Source organism: Spermophilus citellus, assembly GCF_964194105.1.
Source record: "Spermophilus citellus genome assembly, chromosome: 3".
NCBI lineage: Eukaryota > Metazoa > Chordata > Mammalia > Rodentia > Sciuridae > Spermophilus > Spermophilus citellus.
The window spans coordinates 141,961,257-141,980,763 of NC_138184.1; the positions used below are offsets into that span (position 1 = coordinate 141,961,257).

General features: G+C 32.2%; 1 protein-coding gene across 3 annotated transcripts in view; it reads right to left on the reverse strand.

The window, feature by feature from the left end:
* Positions 1-463: 463 nt before the first annotated feature.
* ZNRF2 (zinc and ring finger 2) overlaps positions 464-19,507 on the reverse strand; it is a 90,419-nt gene continuing 71,375 nt past the window's right edge. Inside the window, exons 3-5 of one of the 3 annotated variants that reach the window (XM_081287582.1) lie at positions 9,396-9,501; positions 4,573-4,652; positions 464-976 (exon numbers count right to left, since the gene is read on the reverse strand). In XM_081287582.1, coding sequence (XP_081143708.1) covers positions 4,595-4,652; positions 9,396-9,501 — 164 coding nt within the window. In that variant the 3' untranslated portion in view covers positions 464-976; positions 4,573-4,594. Of the gene's footprint in view, positions 996-4,572; positions 4,653-9,395; positions 9,502-14,736; positions 14,814-19,507 lie in introns of those variants that run through there. The other 2 variants (XM_081287581.1, XR_014021217.1) reach the window with 2 other exon arrangements.

Below are 19,507 nucleotides of genomic sequence, written 5' to 3' on the forward strand. Positions count from 1 at the left end.
AGAAATTTCTGTTTTACTCTTCTCATAAATTTTAGGCTTATGCTCTGCTACACATTTTACCCAAAAGTGGGAAAACTGCCTGGAGATGCAAAGTACAATAAAATAATTACATGAAAAAAGAAAAAAAATACCCGTTAAAACAAAGTTATTATATAGTTGGCAGCACTTAAAATGAATAATTTATATTATTTTAAAAGTTGCATAGCTGCAAGATGATTGCTGATTAAATGTTGAGCAGTTTTATTTAAGAGGAAACAATATATTTCATAAACTACAATTCAGTACTCAATTTCTACATTTATTTAATTAAAATGTAATTATGTAACTTGATTTATTCTTTGGGCAGCATTCTGATAATATTAAACCTTTAATTTAAAAACAAACATATTTTAGTTTTCCTATGTAGAAATTAGTTTTCCACACTTGGGGGAAAAAATGGAAGAACTTGAGATCATGGTCTACATTCAGAGAATGTTTTACTGCTTGATTACATTTCTTGGTTTCACATTTAAGACTTTATGAGAAGTAACTTATATGGTTTTTCAATTTAAGAATAAGTGAATGCAGAAACATTATGTTGGGGGAAATAAGAGAGACCCCAAACTAAAGAAACAAAACAAATCAAAACACAGCTAGTTGCGCAGCTCTAGAGAACTGCATAAAAAGTAAATCAACTTTTAAATCAGTTAACTTTGGCGTCTGAATACAAAATGTTCATCAGTATTACCTATGTAGATGACTATTAAGGGATGTGCAGCATTTTCAAAATCCCTGTGTGTCCCTTATATGCAAGTTTGGTACACTGAGTTCTGTGGTTACTGTCCTCTCTTCAGCAGGATGTTTTTTCTTTTTTCTTGTGTGATTGTCCATCTCTGTATTACCAAGTCTCACAGAACCCAGATTTCTGGCTGAGTAAGCCTGCATTTTTTTTTTTTTCCAGAGACAGATCCTCAAATCCTCTAGATTTTTCAAGCATCTTGAAAAGACAAGAAAACCTATGTAAAATAGATAAATTTAGTTTAAGCTGTGGTTCATCATAGTAATACAAATCAATACATGATATCCATTTCCTCATGAACATGGTTTTAGTAATTATAAATTTTCATATCCTATTTACTATTAAAAACTTGTAAAACTAATGTTCTGCAGAAGAAATCAAGACACAGAAGGACCAGTTATAAAGCTTAACATAGTTACAAAAATTTGCCAGTACCTAACAGCTATTCCTCTTCCACAATAAAAACTACACGAGCATAAAGAATACACATAAATACACAAACTTCATTTTTAAAACTTCCCCCATGTAACTAAAAATCTCAATATAAAAACAGCAAACAATTTCCTAATCAAGACCTGAGATATTCATGTATCTCTATTTTGGGTTGATACCTGAATTCTTAGTTTTAAAAATGTTGGACCTTGTTGTTATATACTTTCTTTCTTTCTGATTTTAGTATTTTAACAACATCAAATCCTCTTCAAACCCATATACTTTGCCAGTAGGCTAGATAAAGGAACAAAGAATTTATCACTTGACAAATAAGAACAGTCAGGACAGAAACAAAAATGTGAGTTAAGATAGTATATATATGTGTAACCGATGTGATTCTACAATCTGTATTTGGGGTAAAAATGGGAGTTCATAACTCACTTGAATCTAATGTATGAAATATGATATGTCAAGAGCTTTGTAATGTTTTGAACAACCAATAAAAAAATTTTAAAAAAGATAGTGTGTGTGTGTGTGTGTGTGTATGTGTGTGTGTGTGTGTGTGTGTGTATATATATATATATATATATATATAAATTCTTAAAAATGATTCTTCAAGGTCTTTAGAAGACTGACCTCACTGGTACAAATTTCTGTAGGGAACCAACTACACAGTTCAACATGCCCCACATAGTAAGTTAGTTTCAAAACTTAAAATTCTATATTTTTAAAATCCCACAAAGATAACATTAATATGTAAAGAACCAGAAATCCTGCTTAAAACTGACATATCTCTGTTGAATGAAGATGTGTGTTCCATGTGTCACATAGGCTCACTGTGACTCTAAAGAAAAAATTTTTAATTTAAAAATTCCACCTCATAGAAAAAAAATTACTGACGCCACCATGGACTGAATGTTTATATCTCCTCCAAATTTCCATGTTGGAACCCAATCTCCAGTGCAATAATATTAGGAGGTGATTGGTCATGAGGGCTTTGTTCAGGAGGCTAAGTCTCTTCTGCTATCTAAGAATAAACAGAAGGTGCCGCAAATGATGAAAAAGCTCTCACCAGACCTGGAATCTGATGGTACCTGATGTTGTAGTTTCCAGTCTCTAGGACTATAAACAATAAATTTCTTTTTTTTATTCATAAATTAACTGTATGAGGTCTTTTGCTATAGCAGTGTGAATGCACAAAGATAATTAAAAGGAAGAATCTTATCTGTAGGTGAAAGATTTAGATATATTAATTTGGCTTGTAAAATACTAAGATAAAAATTTCATTTTATTATCGTTGGGTTTTAGTACTTTTCTAGACATGCTTCTAAAATTTTAGCCATAATTTTAATTTATGGGCCTAATCATCAGGCAACACTAATAGCATTCCAAAGTATTCCCTTCAAAAACCTTTTTTCATAGTGATTAAAAACATACATGAACATGTACCCAAAATACCATTCCATCACAATACTAGTCTAACTAGCAGTCTTATCCCAGTTCATATTTTCAATGTGTCAAGGCATGATCTAAGTTCACAGTAAAAGGTTCATCAATTGATAGTCTTTAACTACTCTACCACAAAAGGTTTTCACATTTCACATGCACAGCCTTACTGTTATGAAAAAAATCTCACTCAATGCAGTTCTCATTTCAGTTGTTAGGACTGCTATTAAATTACCTCGAATCTCTTATATCAACATTCTAATCTGCTACCCTAAAATAAACCTCATCAATACAGCAACAGAATTCCTTGAGTGTTTATAACCACAACACTTATATTTTTAAATTTAAGAGCAGGAAATGGTAGAACAGTACAGGACAAGACCTCAGGATATCACTTGTCATCAGTAACACTATTCATTTAGCAAAACTATGAGTCTCTAACAACTCAGACTCTAACTCCTGAAATAATTCCAAGATGAGCTAAAATGTCCTGCTTTGATATAAAAATCCAATGTGTTGCATCATAAAACAGTCCTTTCCTAAAAGCTTGTCATATACTTGAAGATACCAATTAGGTCAACTTGTATTTTTCTAAAACTAAATCATGCCATTTAATTTACTTCATGGATTATGAAGAAAAGCAATACCCAGGTAAAGTTATCCTTCAGTTCACTAAACATTTTCAGGTAATGCAGAACAAAAGCTAAATCATCAGAGCAAAACTAATCATTTGGCTTCAAAATCACACACACACATACATATACGGCCTACTACTACAACATGCTAAGAATATAAGGATGAATGATTAAATTGAGTGAATAAATTAATGATGCAACTTTCTGAAGAAAATGCTTATACCTATTTATAATAAAATTTCTAAGAACATAGTCTTTAGAGTCAGAATTCTATTCAGTTCAAATTCCAACTCCACTAATAAACCAGCTATGTGACCTTGAGAAGTCTAGTTTTTTAAACTTTCTCTACGTAATTTCCTCATCTGTCGAAAAGAAGTAGTAATAGTACTGAGCTCAAAGAGTCAATGTAACAACTAAATAAAAAATGGATATAAAGTATTTGGAACATTTTCCTGGAATATAACAATTCTAAGTGATTACACTTATGTTACATTAGTTAAGAACACATCTGAGGTTATGCTCAAGAGTGTGAGATCTGATTAATTTGCTAACTGTAATTTTAATTGACCTTTAACTTCTGATGACACTTTTCTTTTTTGTTCTTTAAACCACTTTATTGAGGAATAAACAGCATACAAAAATGGCACATATTTAATATATGCAACTTAAGAGCTTGGTACAACTTGCTGTTTGTTGTTGTTGTGCTGCTGGGGACTGCCTAGCACGCATGGTGCACTGGATTCAAACACTCCTCTCTACCCCTGAGCACATCCCCAGTCCCTAGAAATTGCTTCCATTTTTTTCCCCTTACTTATCATGGAACTTAGAATACTAAGAACCTCAGGTTTCTTGCTGGGAAAACTGGGTTATAATATGTACTTCACGGGTGGTGGTTGTTGTTTTATTTTTTTCCCCATTACTAAACTATAAATAAACAAATGTGGTTTAAGAGAATGTAGCAGTTACTCAACATCTGATCTATTTAGGAATGAATAACATTTTTTTGTTGTTGTTACTTTGGGTTCATTTGTTTGGTGTTGGGGATTTAACCCAGGGGCAAGTATACTAAACACTGCACTTTACCACTAAGCGACACCTGACACTTTTAATATATTTTTTAAAGTGAGTTTTCTACACAACAGTCTAACAAAATATCTGAAACATACATATACACACAGGCACATGCATGTGCATCACAATGAATAAGGATGAATAAAAATGATGACTGAAAATGTGTAATTCAAGACAGCTTTTTAAAAAGTAAAACAAAAGGAGAATTACCTATAAAACAGGAATCTGATGCTTAATCTGAAGGGTGCTCAGGACAAGATCTATTTACTTCAAACCATTCATCTATGCAGCTAGAAAAGAAAAAAAACAGAAATTAATTTAAAGATATGTCTAATAACTATGTCAACCATAATAAAAATGTTTACTTTCTTGACTTTAACATATGTTTGGAAGAAAAAAATTTAAAGGCCATATTTGGTATATTCAAATAAAACACAAGCATACATTTATTTTTTTCTAATCTTTGTGAGATAATGGGTATTTTATTTTATTATTATTATTATTTTTTGAGGTACAGAGGCACTCTACCACTAAGCTATATCCCCAGTCATTTTAATTTTATTTTTAGACAGGGTCTTGCTAACTTAAGGCTGGCCTTAAACTTGTGATCCACCTGCCTCAGCCTTCCAATTTTCTGGGATTACAGGAGTACATTACTATTCACAGCAAGCACGTGTTTAGGGGAAAGCCCCTCTAACCTGGGTGTCAGGGGGAGCTATTCTATGCCACTAAGGAAAAAAAACCTTTCCAAAATTACACCGTGAAACACTTGAAAATTTAAACAGAACTATTTCCTAAAGACAATCTCAAGAACTACTCAAGAACTATCAAGAACTACTATTTTATTCAAAATTAAAGGAGCAATTTAGAAAAATATTTCCTTTCAAAATAGTTATGCACATATCAACCTTTTCATGTCATTTATCAAATTTTGATTCTTGACAACTTCAAATTTTAAGATCACATTTATATGATTACTGAACTTTTATTTTAATTCTATCCTGCTCTGTAATGCATATACATACACAAATAAATATACTGACATCCATTTGAACTTAGAGTATTTCACAATCTTGTTTTTTATTAGAAGTTAAATATCAGGGTGCATATAACTATCCTCAATGTAGATCTATACTCTCCAGTGAAGTACTCAATAGTCATAAGGAGTAAATTTAAGTTTATTAAGAAAAAATTCTCAGTCACATTTCAAGTGTGCAACAATGATATGGCTGGCTAACGGCTACTCTATCAAATGGCACAGATTCAGAACTTTCCATCACTGTATGAAGTTCCAATTCATGGTACTACCACAGATGATAAAATCAAGGTCCTGGAAGGTTAAGTAACTTTCCCAACAGGCATTAAGTTCTCCAAGCAGGATTCAAACTATTCAACATTCTCATTGGTGACATGTGTCAAATTTGCATTATGCCACAAGGTTAGCTTACCTAATATGTTGAAGGGAAAAATTTGTATTTATCATTCTCATATCATAACAGGTTGGTTTAGTACATAAAAATGATAAAAACCGGTAAAAGAAGCCAGGCATGGTGGTACATGCCTGCAATTCCAGCTATTTGGGAGGTTGAGGAGGGAAAATCATTTGAATCCACAAGTTCCTGGGCAATTAAAAAAAAAAAAACCCACCTCAAAAACAACAAACAAAGAAAAGTGAAGGGCCCCATCCATGTTTCAAATATTTAAAACAATTTCTGTTGCCATTAAGATTTTCGTTCTCTAAATTGATAACAGATTTGGCTTATGACATTGTTTTCAGCCAGCTCTCAACCACTTGTTATAAAAGCCCTCTGTTCTACCAATACTTCTGAAAAGGAAGGAGTGAGACCTGAACAAAATACTTCAGATACATTAACAATAGTACCTCTGAATAGTAGCTATGTGACCTAAACTGAGTACTATTATTTACTTTTTTAGCCATGTAATACTGGCTCATAATGTGAAAGTCATTATTAAAATCCCAGGTGTTTTTCATATAAAATGCTATCAATCCACATATTCTCCTTTCTTAAATAAATATTCTTCATTGATTATTTAAAATACTATATTCCCTTTCCTGTCCCCAGCTTTTCATTCTTAGCTATTTTCTTACTCTATAACTATATACGTGTGTGTTCTAAAACAACATATTATGCTTATTCTAACTTTTTTGTTTGTACCAAGAATTGAACCCAGGGGTGCTTAACTACTGAGCTGCGGCTCATTTTATTTTTTATTTTGAGACACAGTTTAAGTTGTTAGGGCCTAACTAAGTTGCTGAGGCAGGCTTTGAACTTGCCATTCTCCTGCCTCAGCTTCCTGAGCTGCTGGAATTACAGGCACATGCTACCATACCCATTTCTACGTGTGTTTTTTTTTTTTTAATTAATGCTTTTTTCTCTCAATTTGTTTAAAATTTGTGATTGTTAATAAGGTTCACTTTTTAAAATTCCCATTATATTTAGTATTTTGTTATATAAATATACCAAAATTTTTGTGTCTATTCTCTTCTATTACTTACAGACATTTCCAATGATTTACAAACATACTCTGAAAGGAACTTGAAACAGAATATAAATTAATTTTGTCACTACTCAGTTTGACTCTTTAAAAAAATATTTTTATTTATTTTTTTAGCTGTAGTTGAACATCCTTATTTTTTTTTTTTTTATTTACGTGTATGTGGTGCTGAGGATCAAACCCAGAGTCTCCCATGTTCGAGGTGAGCGCTCTACCGCTGAGCCACAACCCCAGCTAAACTGTATTTTTTTTTTTAAATTATATTCTGGCATGAGCTCCTTATCTCTCCCTGGTCCTGTACTTTGTGTTGTCTGGAGCAAAAGGTCAAAAAATTTTCTAAGGCATATATCTGTAAGTGGAATTACTGAGTTGTTGTAAAAGTACTGCACACACTAAGTTGCTGAGGCTCCCAACCACTTGTTATAAAAGCCCTCTGTTCTACCAATACTTTTGAAAAGGAAAGAGTGTCCACTAAATAGATGAATTTACATTTGTTTATTTGTTCACTATTTGAGGTTCCTTTTTTCTGAATCATTAACAATTTTTATAATTTTTCTACTTTGATTTATCTTTTTCTTATAGATGTTTAGAAAGCTATTATTCTACAATATAATATACATGTTTTTGATAAAACTTGCTTTCTACAAAATCATACACTAAAAGTAACAGAAATTATGTGGGGAAAAAAACAAATTAAGGGTAGATCACTCAACACAACTTTGCAACCAGAACAAAGACATTCATATCTAATAAATAAAACACAATTGTAAATACAGAATGTTTTAAAAACAACGGTGAAGTTGGCATCAGTCAGAGGATTAAGGAAGGATGGAAACTGATGAGTTACAAAGACAAAACTGTACTCTGTAGCAGTATGGAGCAGGCTAGAGGGGCCACTCGGGGGATCAGGAAATGGAAATGATGCAGCCAGTGAGGTGCATAGGGAAATGAGAGAGCCAAGGACCAGATACAGCGAATCTGACCATGACTAAAAGACCAAAGCTAGAAAAAAAGACACAGGAGGGACTTAAACAAACAAACAAACAAACAAAAAAACAAAGACAAAACTGTGAATAAGTACTGCTAAATCCCATAGGCTAACTTGAACTAAGAATAAGAACATGAGGAGATGGGTATTCTTTTATGGCTTGTTGTGTTAGCATATGTTTTTATTTGCTGTTATTCAATGCAGCAAAATTTTATGTGCTGGGAAATATCATATATAACCCAACAAAAGATGTCATTATATTATCATCGCCCTTCCACTAAAACAAGTGCAATGAGTTAACCACATTACAAGAGTATTATTTCACATTTAAAACCTCTGTTGTTATGTTGAAAGTCACACTCCTACATCAGTTTGTGTTTTCACAGTATCATGTTGCAAGTAAGTTTTTGATTTCAACATAATCAAATTTATCAATCTTAAGTTTTGTGCCCCCACCCCACTCCAGGAGTAGTATTATCTTAGGAAAAATAATTTTTTACCAAGAAGTCAAAAACATTTTCCCATATTCTTTCCCCAAGACTTCAGATTTTGATTTTCAGTCTGGAATTGATTTGTATTTCAAAATAAAACAGGAATTCAAACGTTCATATTAATAAATAATCAAAGCACCATCTAATGAACAGTTTATTCTTTCTCTATGACACTGTAATACAATCTCTGGCAAATCGATTTTTTCATTTACTCAACAAACTTTATATAGCATCTATCAGTGCCAGCACTTGCCAAAATTGAACTCATTTAAATCCTTGTAACTATATTAAGTTGGTATTATTGTCCTCATCTTACAAATTCAGAGAGAAAAACTGAATAATGTGACTAAGAACACACATTAGTGGAGGAGAGAGAGTCCTGACTTCAGAATTGATGTTCTTAACTCTCATGCTATGCTCTTTGTCCATACAGGCATATGAGTATTAATGAACTCTGTTTTGTCCCAATAGTTTACCTGTGTCATTTCCATACTATCTTAATATAGTCTTGCAATAAATGTGTATAGGACAAATCCTCTAACATGGTATTTTTCATGAGTATCTTCACTGTTCCTGCCCTTGGCTCTTGATTACACTAAAAAAAAAAAAAACTAGGTGAGGTTTGATTGGATTAGTATTAACTATATAGAGGTTTAGGATAAAATAACATCTTTCTGACACTGAATTTTCCTATACTAGTAGCAATGCAACCCTGAAAATATTCCCTGATACCTTAGTTTATTTTCTCTATTGTAAAGTGAGATTGTTACAAGGCTTACACAAGATACCTATTTAAGAAGCGATGGACAATAACTGGGTCATGGTAAATGCTTACAAAAAAGAATAGCCTTTTGAATACAAAAGATGTGGGATTCAAGTCTTAGACAGCAAGGGAAAAAAGGCCCTTACATTTTAAAAAGTTGAGGGGAGGGGTTTCAATGACAAAAACAACCTTTCTGACCTAATCACAATGTTTGAAACTATGATAGCCATCTTTTGCTCCAATATCAACTTGGTTAGTAGAAAACTAAACTCACCTTTTATGATATATGCATAGGCAAGGCAGTCGTGCTATAGTATCTCCCTGCTGCAATTCTTCAAGACATATTGCACATTCCCCAGCATCTTTACTCAGTACATCCTCTGTAGGGTAAAAAGAAATTCAGGACAATAAAATTAGTTAGCAAGTTGAAAAAAGACTTATGTGAATGCTAGTTTACATACAGTAGTGATCTCAGCATACTAGAAGTATCTTTTATCAGAATTACACAAAACTCAGCATCCATACTAAAAATACTACTCATGAATAAGTGAACCATGTTTATCTCCATTGACATCACTATCCCATGTTTCCATTTTATTTATCATTACTATAAGCAAGAATAGTACAGAATCTTAAAACTTGCAAAGGATTTTGCTCTAAAATCAATTGTTGTCTGGACTCCATTTTCATTCTCCTACTAAGCACTATTAGTTTGGTTTCCAAGAACAGTTCAGAAAAGCTTTGAGTGTAACATGACTGAAAAGACATGAAAATAAAATACAATTTTTAAAATATAAAAGGAAATCACCCTGAATATGAGATTTTTACAAAGCTGCTTGGCGGGAGGGGACTGGGGCAGACAGAAGGAAAACAATAGAAAGGAAACACTAAAAAAATTTAGTAGAGGCCTATAATTCCAAATAATATGGTATAACCCTACCACTTCAACTTTTTTTTCTTTAACCACAAAGATCAAAGGTTTTATGAAAGAGACTTTTGGAAATTTGAAGATTTTGGACATTATATGCAGCAGTTCTTCATAACTATTTTCCATGACAATGCCAAGCCAACTCCAGACAGCAGTTACTGGCTTCCAGAGGGCTCTGCAGGTATTTTAAAGTCCATAGTGTACTCAAAATTATTCAAAGGTAAACTCCTTATTATGAAGCAAAAGTTCTTTAAAAAAAATGATTCTCAACTCATATTTTATAATGAAACTTTAAATTACATTTAATGTTAAATTTTATTTTTTAAAAGGATCCTGCCTTAAATAGAGCTAGTCAGATATCCTTTGTGATTCTTAAATGCAGAATAATTAAAACATGCTATTACTGAAGAGTATCAAGAAAAAAACTGTTCAGAACATGTGGCTACCCTTTAATGATTCATTTTGGGAAAGCATATTCGGAGAAAACACAACTCTATTTGGTCCACAGAATGGAAAGTACCAGCTGGACGGTGGGGGAAGATGGGCAGCCCATAGGACAACTTCTACAGAATAAGGAAAGGAAAAGCCCGGGTGAGAAGAGTTAGCTGAACCTAGGGAATATCCAGAGTGATTTTAGCTAATAATCAGGGAGTTCACAAGCTACTATGTTATAGAGACTTAAGCAGGAAAAGATTTCTAGAGAAGCAAAGCGGGATAAATTGAAAATGAGGTTTATTTTCACTTCCCTTAAGTTTTCTTTCTCCATTCTTGACCTTGGAAGTCTCACCTACTAGTCCCACCCCATCCAAATTGAAAGCCTTTTCTCAACTGCCATTTTTCTCTTAGTATCCTGAATATCTCTGAATGAAAAATTCAGACAGGGAGCCAGTCTAGTGTAAAGCACCCAACTAGGATGGCATCAGTGAAAAGAAGAAAAACAATAGGAAGACACACTAACAAATTTTAGTAGTAAGCTATAATTCCAAATAATATGGTATATCCCAATCCAATTTTTTTTAACCACAAAGATCATCAACATTATAACAAAGAATTATGTGAATATAAGTTCTACAATGAGCTTAAAAATATCAATTAGAACATTTTATCTTACATAAGACATCAATAATTATAAGACATATCATTAGTTTTACAGATGGAGTAGAAAAAAAATGCCTTCATTAAAAAATAAAACAACACTAATTTTTATTTATTTATTTTTTTAGTTTTAGGTGGACACATATCTTTATTTTATTTTTATGTGGTGCTGAGAATCGAACTCAGTGCCTCATGCATGCTAGGGGAGCGGCTATCACTTGAGCCACATCCCCAGCCTCACAACACTAATTTTAAGAAGCATCTCATTTTAAGAGATAAAGAAGTGTAACAAAGGGCTGGGGATGTGGCTCAAGCGGTAGCGCGCTCGCCTGGCATGCGTGCGGCCCGGGTTCGATCCTCAGCACCACATACAAACAAAAATGTTGTGTCCGCCAAATACTAAAAAAAAAAAAAAAAAAAAAAAAAAAAAGAAGTGTAACAAAGAAGTGCTATCTTACAACTGATAGAATAGGGCATTACATTTTCTACCTTTAGGAAAATATTAACAATTCACCATAAATTAAGAAAATGAGATTAGCTTTTAAAAATAAAGAAACAGTACTGCAACATTTTTGCCATAAGTCCAAAGCAACATTCCCAATGAAAATAAATAGAAATCTAAAACATATAGACTCTGAATAAAAAGGAAAATAATTTATCTTACAACATTTTTATGTTGACATATGACCAGGTCTAATTCTTTTATTGCAATAGATTTTTAAAGTCAATTTTTAAGATCAGAATAATTTTAGTATTTAATTAAAATATTTTACATGTAATTAAAAACATGTTATTAATTTTAATATTATGAATTTTATTCTACTTATAAGAAAATTTGTACAGACATTTTCAATCTGTACATAATTAATGAAAATTTATATATATATATATATACTATATATATATATATATATATATATATAAATGTACTATATAATGCCATTTTAAAATTGACAGGGGCAAGGACTACCCCTCAGATGCTTTGCAGGAACTAAGTTGAAAGAATCTTTATTGAATTCAGAATGTTGTATTAAAGTAAGCTAATTTAATCATAAGCTCCCTTAAGCCTTAGTAATAAAAAGTAATCAGAATTATAGAAAATACAAATTTGTATTGAGAAAGGTACATGTATATATAAATGAAGCAGCCCAATATCTACTATCACAGCTTCTAGTAACATTATCTGTGCTCAGAGAATTAGACATTTTCATATTGCAGCCACTGATTGCTCAAGTGTGTTATGATAAGCAACTCTAAGACAACTCACTGTTACTATAAAACTGCATCACTGATGCCTCAAACAGCAAATACTTAATTTTCAAAATTTAAAGTCTTGTTTCCAATGGAATCAGTCTGTGCATACTTAAAAACATTTTCAGTTTTGAAAATTCACTATGCAATGTAATTAACTTCTGCCTTCCTAGGGGTCTGCTATAGTATTCCCCTCACTCACTGCTTATGACATTGACCTTTCATTCAAAGTTTAGAGGTTTTGTCTTCACAAGGGGACTAGGTTTCACAACTGTGAAAAAAGTTATAAGTAATATGATATTCAGAGTTAAGTAGGGTCTGGAAATACCACTAAATCCAGGAAATGGAAACATCTTCAAAATAGTTGGGAAAAGATTATTAAAAATCTTTAGACAATCAATTAAAAACACTCAGGATATGTACCCAGAGGTATTTAGCAGTCAACACTTTAGGGCAGCTACTAACTAGCCAAAATTTATATAGAGAAAGGAACTCAATAGATTTAACTACCAGAGTTGGCTAGTCTTGGTTCCCCAGAAGTACTAATTGGTGCAGTCAGGTGAGATTGCAGATAGGAAACTAAACTTGTGTTGCTTTTTCAAAATGTCACTCTTTCATTACCTATCTAAGCATCTGGAACAGGGCCAAAAAAAAAAAAAAAAAAAAAATCAATGCATTGTTTTTCAGTCTCATTACTTCTTTTATTAACTATGCATCAATGTATACATACAGATAGAGTAAAAGTTTCAAGACTAAGAGGGTAATGATTTTTTATTAGAAGTTTGGCACCAGAATCGCTTAGGGAATAAAAAAAAATTATATATGCGAGACCCTAAAGATTCTGCAATATATGCCTACCAGAGACAAGAATGCTATTAAAGAAATAGTATGCTGAAGCAGAAAGAGCATTAAAGCTGTGAACTTAATATGAATTTTGATCCTGTTAGCTATGTAACCTCAAAAAATGTTAGTCAATTCCTGAAATGTCATTTAACTCTTCTCTTTAGTATTACTATATTATACAAATAACATTTTAAATAATCAATATGAAACTTTTTAAGTTACAAAAGACAGTATGTAATACTTTTCTTATTAGAAAATACTTTAAGGACTTCCCAAGAACAAAGTCAATTATCTCCCTATTTGTTTTTCTCCCCATCCTCATGGTCCCTTTGTTTCAAACTTAGTTTCATCCAATAATCCCACACTGACCAAGAACTTCTATCAAGTATATCTGACCTAGCCATTTCTAAACACCTGTTATGATTGCCAGGCTGGGAACAACTCCATGCAAACAATGCCACTGAACTCATTTATAAAAGTAGTTTAATTCCATACTTACAGCACTTACAAATATTCACTCTCTTATGCAGTTTTAAACATACTTATCTTAGATTAATTCTATAAAGTAACTATTGTTACCTCCATTTTACATATAAGGAACCTGAGGCTCAAAAAAGTTAAATAACTTTCCAGAAATTACTAAATTACTAAGTTATGGGACCAGGATTCAAATTTGATGCGTCTACGTTTTTAGCCTTTTGCCTACTTCATGAATTTTGCTGCAAGAAATAACTTCACTTTAAAGTTGCATAGATACTGATGCGAATGTACAGTTTTAGACAATCTTAAGTTTGAAATATTCAAGCTGGAAGTCACTACATATTTATAGGAAGACTTTTCAAAACTTTTCATGTTTTATTTTCTGGACTTATTAAACTGTTAAACTACTATTAGAATATGAGTTTACACTTAACTATCAGCACAGTTTAAAATGGCCCTGTCCAATAGAACATTCTGAAATAAGGATCGCTCTTCTGTCTACAATGGTAACTTTAGCTACATATGGCCTGAAAATTGTTTTGAAATGTGGCCAGTACAACTAAAAAAAGGAATTTTCAATTTTATTTAATTTTGGCAAAATGTGAAAACTATATGATAGATAATGAACGTACACTTATAAATTACAGACTTCTGTAAATTCATATTTTACTTATATAGCCTCTCAAGCTCTTAAATTTACATTGTCCAAAGAAATTACTTAAAATTCAAAGCAGCCAAATACGCAAAATTAAAATATTTAGCAGGTTCAAGCACATACTCAGATAGTCATTGCAGATCAAGACAACATGAAAAAAAGCAGACAGCCAAATTTAAAAAAAAAAAAAAAAAAAGAAAGAAATGAACAAATAAAACTGAATTTGTTAGAGGCAGCCAAGAAAACTCCATGCGAGAACTTCATAATAATCACAACTTTATTTTCAGATCAAGCATCCAAACAGGTATATGATCTTTTCAGCAAAATACAATGTCAAGCACTATTATGGATCAGGCATTTTACCTGAAGACTTATTTTTTGTTCTTGAACCCTCAATGATAGCAGTAGAAAACAAAAGCAGCTGAAATGTGAAATAATCCCTAGAAAAATCAAGAATTAAAAAAATTCACAACATTAGTAAGAAGCAATTACTCAAAGAATGAAAAGTTTGGATCTAAACTTAAGTTATCTTTAACTGGTTTAATACTAATATTCTAGACTTCTGATCTATCAGTTATTTCTATGCTCAAATATCATAATGGGGTTTTTAAATGACATTTCACAAAGGGAAGCTACCATTTTCACTGTAAGTTAAATAAATAAAATTAAAATATCAATAAAATTATGGGAATAACCTTTATCAATTTGCCTAAAACTGAAATGTTCCCCATCAGGGTCAGCTTTTATCCCTTTTAGAACCTTATTATTTTAGCTTAAATAGGAATTACTGAATTCTCTGCCTAAATGCCACTGACAAGTATTACATTGGTGGAAATATAAAAAAGTTTAAATAAGAATTGATTATTAAACATATAGCTACCCTTCAATCTCTACTGTTAGAAACAATGGAGGATTAAGATTAATTCTTCAAAAGGAGATAGAATTTTCAACTCTTGATGAGTTTAAAAAAAACAAAACTGTACTCTGGAATATTTTGGAAATTGTCATTTGGTACCTTCTCCAAGAAAATGTATCAAAAAAAAAAAAAAAAAAAAAAAAAAAGGAACTCAAACCAAAATGCTAAAAGGTAAAATATATGGAAGGTATTCTAACTCCATACTCAGGAGACTTAGCCTTCTTGTGCCTTACTTTCTTCTTAACTTGCAATTAAAACCAAACTCAGAATGAATATTCCATAAAAGGAGGTTTATAACAAGCTACAAGTAATCATACAAATCACCTAAGAAATCATTAGATTATCAAATTATCACCCAACTTCCAATCAAACTATAATAATTTTCCTATGCTCTTTGCTGTTGGAAATCAACAAAAAAGCCCAAACTCAATAATCACATTGATTTGGCAAATTCTAAAACAGTTATTTTTCCAAATGAGTTGTCCACATGAAAAAATAGTTTTTTGAAATTGCTGCACACATACTAAAATGGAATAACAAGACTCTGAAATAAGATTCTGGGTTCATTTGTCTTGAATCACTAGAGAGAAAAACATTAGTCCTGGGAAAAAAACAAAAAGATATATATCCGATTTTCAAGCTTACTAGTATATACTTTTTAAATTAGATAAATGTATTAATTTATCATGTATATAGATTCTTAGTGGCATTGGAAAAGAAGTCAAGCAATTAGAATTTCTAATATGATAATAGCAAAAACCCCAAACAAATAAATGGAAAGAAAAAAAAAAACACCCTGCATGTGTACCTTAGTCCTTGTTTGGCTCAAATTCCAATTCTTGCAATTTACTTAAGAATATAATGGAGAAAACAAATACATCTTCGGGTAAGGTACTACTAAGAATTAAATAATACTTGTCAAGTGTCTATAGAGCAGGTATAATCTGAATACTAGGTTTGTGATTACTGGAGGGTGGGGGTTGGCGGGGACTTCCCTGAGTTTGTTTTGTTTCTTTCTTTTTTTTTTTTTTTGAGAGAGAGAGAGAGAAATTTTTTTTTAAAGAGAGAGTGAGAGAGGGGAGAGGGGGAGAGAGAGAGAGAGAGAGAGAGAGAGAGAATTTTTTTAATATTTATTTTTTAGTTTTCGGCGGACACAACATCTTTGTTGGTATGTGGTGCTGAGGATCGAACCTGGGCCTCACGCATGCGAGGTGAGCATGCTACTGCTTGAGCCACATCCCCAGCCCCTGAGTTTGTTTTCTGCAACTAGAGTGGTAACAATACAAGAAACCTGCTTGACCTGTCTTAGAACTGCTGTGAAGATCTAATGATAATTTAAATTAAGGCAGTCTCATGGAAAAAGAACAGGCTTGAACTTGGAACAAATCACAAACCTCTTGGAGACTCATTTTCTTCAAATAAACTTCTCACATGGTCTTTAATACTGATGATTAAAAATAACAGTTAATAATGTGAAAATACTTAAGAGGCACTAACTAAACATTAGCTAAATATAAACAAAATGTTACTACAGCAATATTGAAATAATCTGAAAATTTTCAACTCAAATTAGTATTACCACGTGTAACAAGTTCATATGACGAAATTTTTAAGTATACTGGTGTACTGACTCCTTTAACCCAGAAGATTCATATCAGCCAACCAACCAAAAAGCACTGAATATATGCTGTTTGTCAACAAATGCTTATATGCTTATTAGTACATGAGTGAAGTTTTAAAAATATGTATGCATAAGAAAAATATTTTAAAAATCCATTCCTGATATAAGCAAAGTGCGAAATACAAATATCTGAAAAAAAGACACTAAAAAACAGCAGCTCTGACATTAATAGTTATATACATTAACAATGAGAGCTCTTTCTTGATCCTTTTTTACCCTGCTACTAAAATAACTGTACTGATTGCTGGATCCTGAAAAATTTAAATCCAGATTTATATACAGGTTCCAGATTTCTCTGGTAATAAATCAAAATGAAAATCAAGGAAGAACAGTGTGATTTCCCCTCATCTAGGAAGTGGGTGAAACAATACTGATTTGGAAAGAAGTTTATGTTTCTTAATAGTGTTGGTCAAAGTTTTCTAATCCTTAAATTGCCAGCAGTCAGCAATACCTGAGCCAATCTATTAGAAAATGGAAAGAAGCCAAGAATGTAGCTTAGGAAACAAACAAACATAAAAATCCCTAGTAGCTTAGGAAACAAACAAACATAAAAATCCCTAGAAGTTCGGATTTAATTTGAAGAAAGGGAAAGTGACTTGATAAATCTGGAAAAGGCTGGGGAAGAAGAGAGTAAGAAAAAAAAAAAAGTACCAAATCTACTAGTGATAGTATAAATGGTTACATGCTGAATGACAGAACACTTTATATACACTGTCCAGGATTAAGAAATAAACATATTTGCCATGAATATTGAAAAAAACACAAGAAAGCAACTGTCTGAGCACAGGCAAAGCTATAAGAGCTCAAGTGTGAGGATAAAACTTAAAGCAGAAGAGAAAAATATTACAAAAATGAAGATGAAACTAAAAGAAGAACAAAGAAGAAGAGAGATTTCTGAAACCACAGTTAGGGATGCAGGGGGACAGAAATTTTTAAAATGAGCTGGTATTAGAGTTAAGAATTAGGAGAAAATTTTTTTTAATATTTTTTTTTTAGTTGTAGGTGGACACAATATTTTATTTTTATGTGGTGCTGAGGATCAAACTCAGTGCCTCATGCATGGTAGAAGAGTGCTCTACCACTGAGCCAGAACCCTAGTCCAAAGAAAAAAAATTTAAGACAAGAAAAGGAGACCAAATGATGCCTATCTATTGTCAAAAACATTAAAAAACAAGAAAAATATATGAAAATATTATAGAAAAGCAGATCTAGATCTACATTTTAAGGACTAACCAAATGTATAAAAATGCTAAAAAAAAATCAACATTATTAAAAATACATCCTAATAGATACTTACCAGTCAAAAATATAGGTTTCATTTCCCAGCACCAAAAAAAAGGGAACCATGGTGGCAAATGATTGTCAATTTTCAAAGAAGAGAGAATAAGGTTGGTCTCAGATTTCTGCATAATACTATTCTAAATTTACGAGTCTGTAAAAATTCTTATTCATATTCTCAAGTAAAAAAAAAAGTATAAGCCAAAGATTTTACACCCAAAATGTATGCAAAAACCAAAAAAATAGTAGATAAGTAGTCTCTGTTAAACACCAAAGAAGTCTATGGAACTATACCTATGAGCCCATCTCGGAGGATTCATATAAGCATGAACTTCAGGCTAACGAAGAGACGCCCAGAAAAATTAAAGTGAAAGGACTGGCAATGAGAACTGAATCCCACAAAAGTAGGAACTATCAATAAATAATGTCTTAAAGTATCTACCCACCAACATTATTAGAAGGTGAGGGTTGTTAGGGTAGGAGGAAATTTTAAGTTTAACTATACCACCTTATCTTTAATAACTAGGGGGTCAAAAACACCATTTGAAACTGAAAAGCAAACCCAATATACAGTGAGTAGTGTTTTTTTGTTTGTTTGGTTTTTTGTTTGTTTGTTTGCTTTTTGGTGGTTTTGGGATTGAATCCTGTGTTACTCTACCAACTGAGCTGCATTCTCAGCCCTTTCTATTTTGATACAGGGTTTGTTAAATTGCCCATGCTGGCCTTAAACTTGTAATCCCGCTACCTCAGCTGCCTCAGAAGCTACACCATGTGCTTGGCAGAGTATAATGTATATTTAACAATACAAAGTAAATACTGAGATAATGTAATAACTAAAATTAGGACAGGGCTGAGGGTGTGTAGTTCAGTGATAGAAAGCTTGCTTAGTATCCCATGTTCCAGGCCCTGGGTTCTAGGCTGTGGGCTTAATCTGTGGCACCATAAAGATAAATAAATTGAAATAAAATATAGACAGAGAGTGGAAAAAAATAAGAAATATACTCATCTCATCATTGTTCACACAACAAAATTAATAGTATCTGTGTTGCCAGGTCCAGTGGCCCACTCTGTAATCCCAGCTACTTGAGAGGCTAAGGCTGGAGGACTGCAAATTCCAGGCCAGCCTGGGTAAATTAGGGAAACTCTGTGTCAAAACAAAAAATAAACACCTGGGAATGTAACTCAGTGGTAGATTCCCCTGAGTGCAATTTCTTCTACTGCCAAAAAAAAAAAAAAAAAAACAAAAAAACAAAAAAACA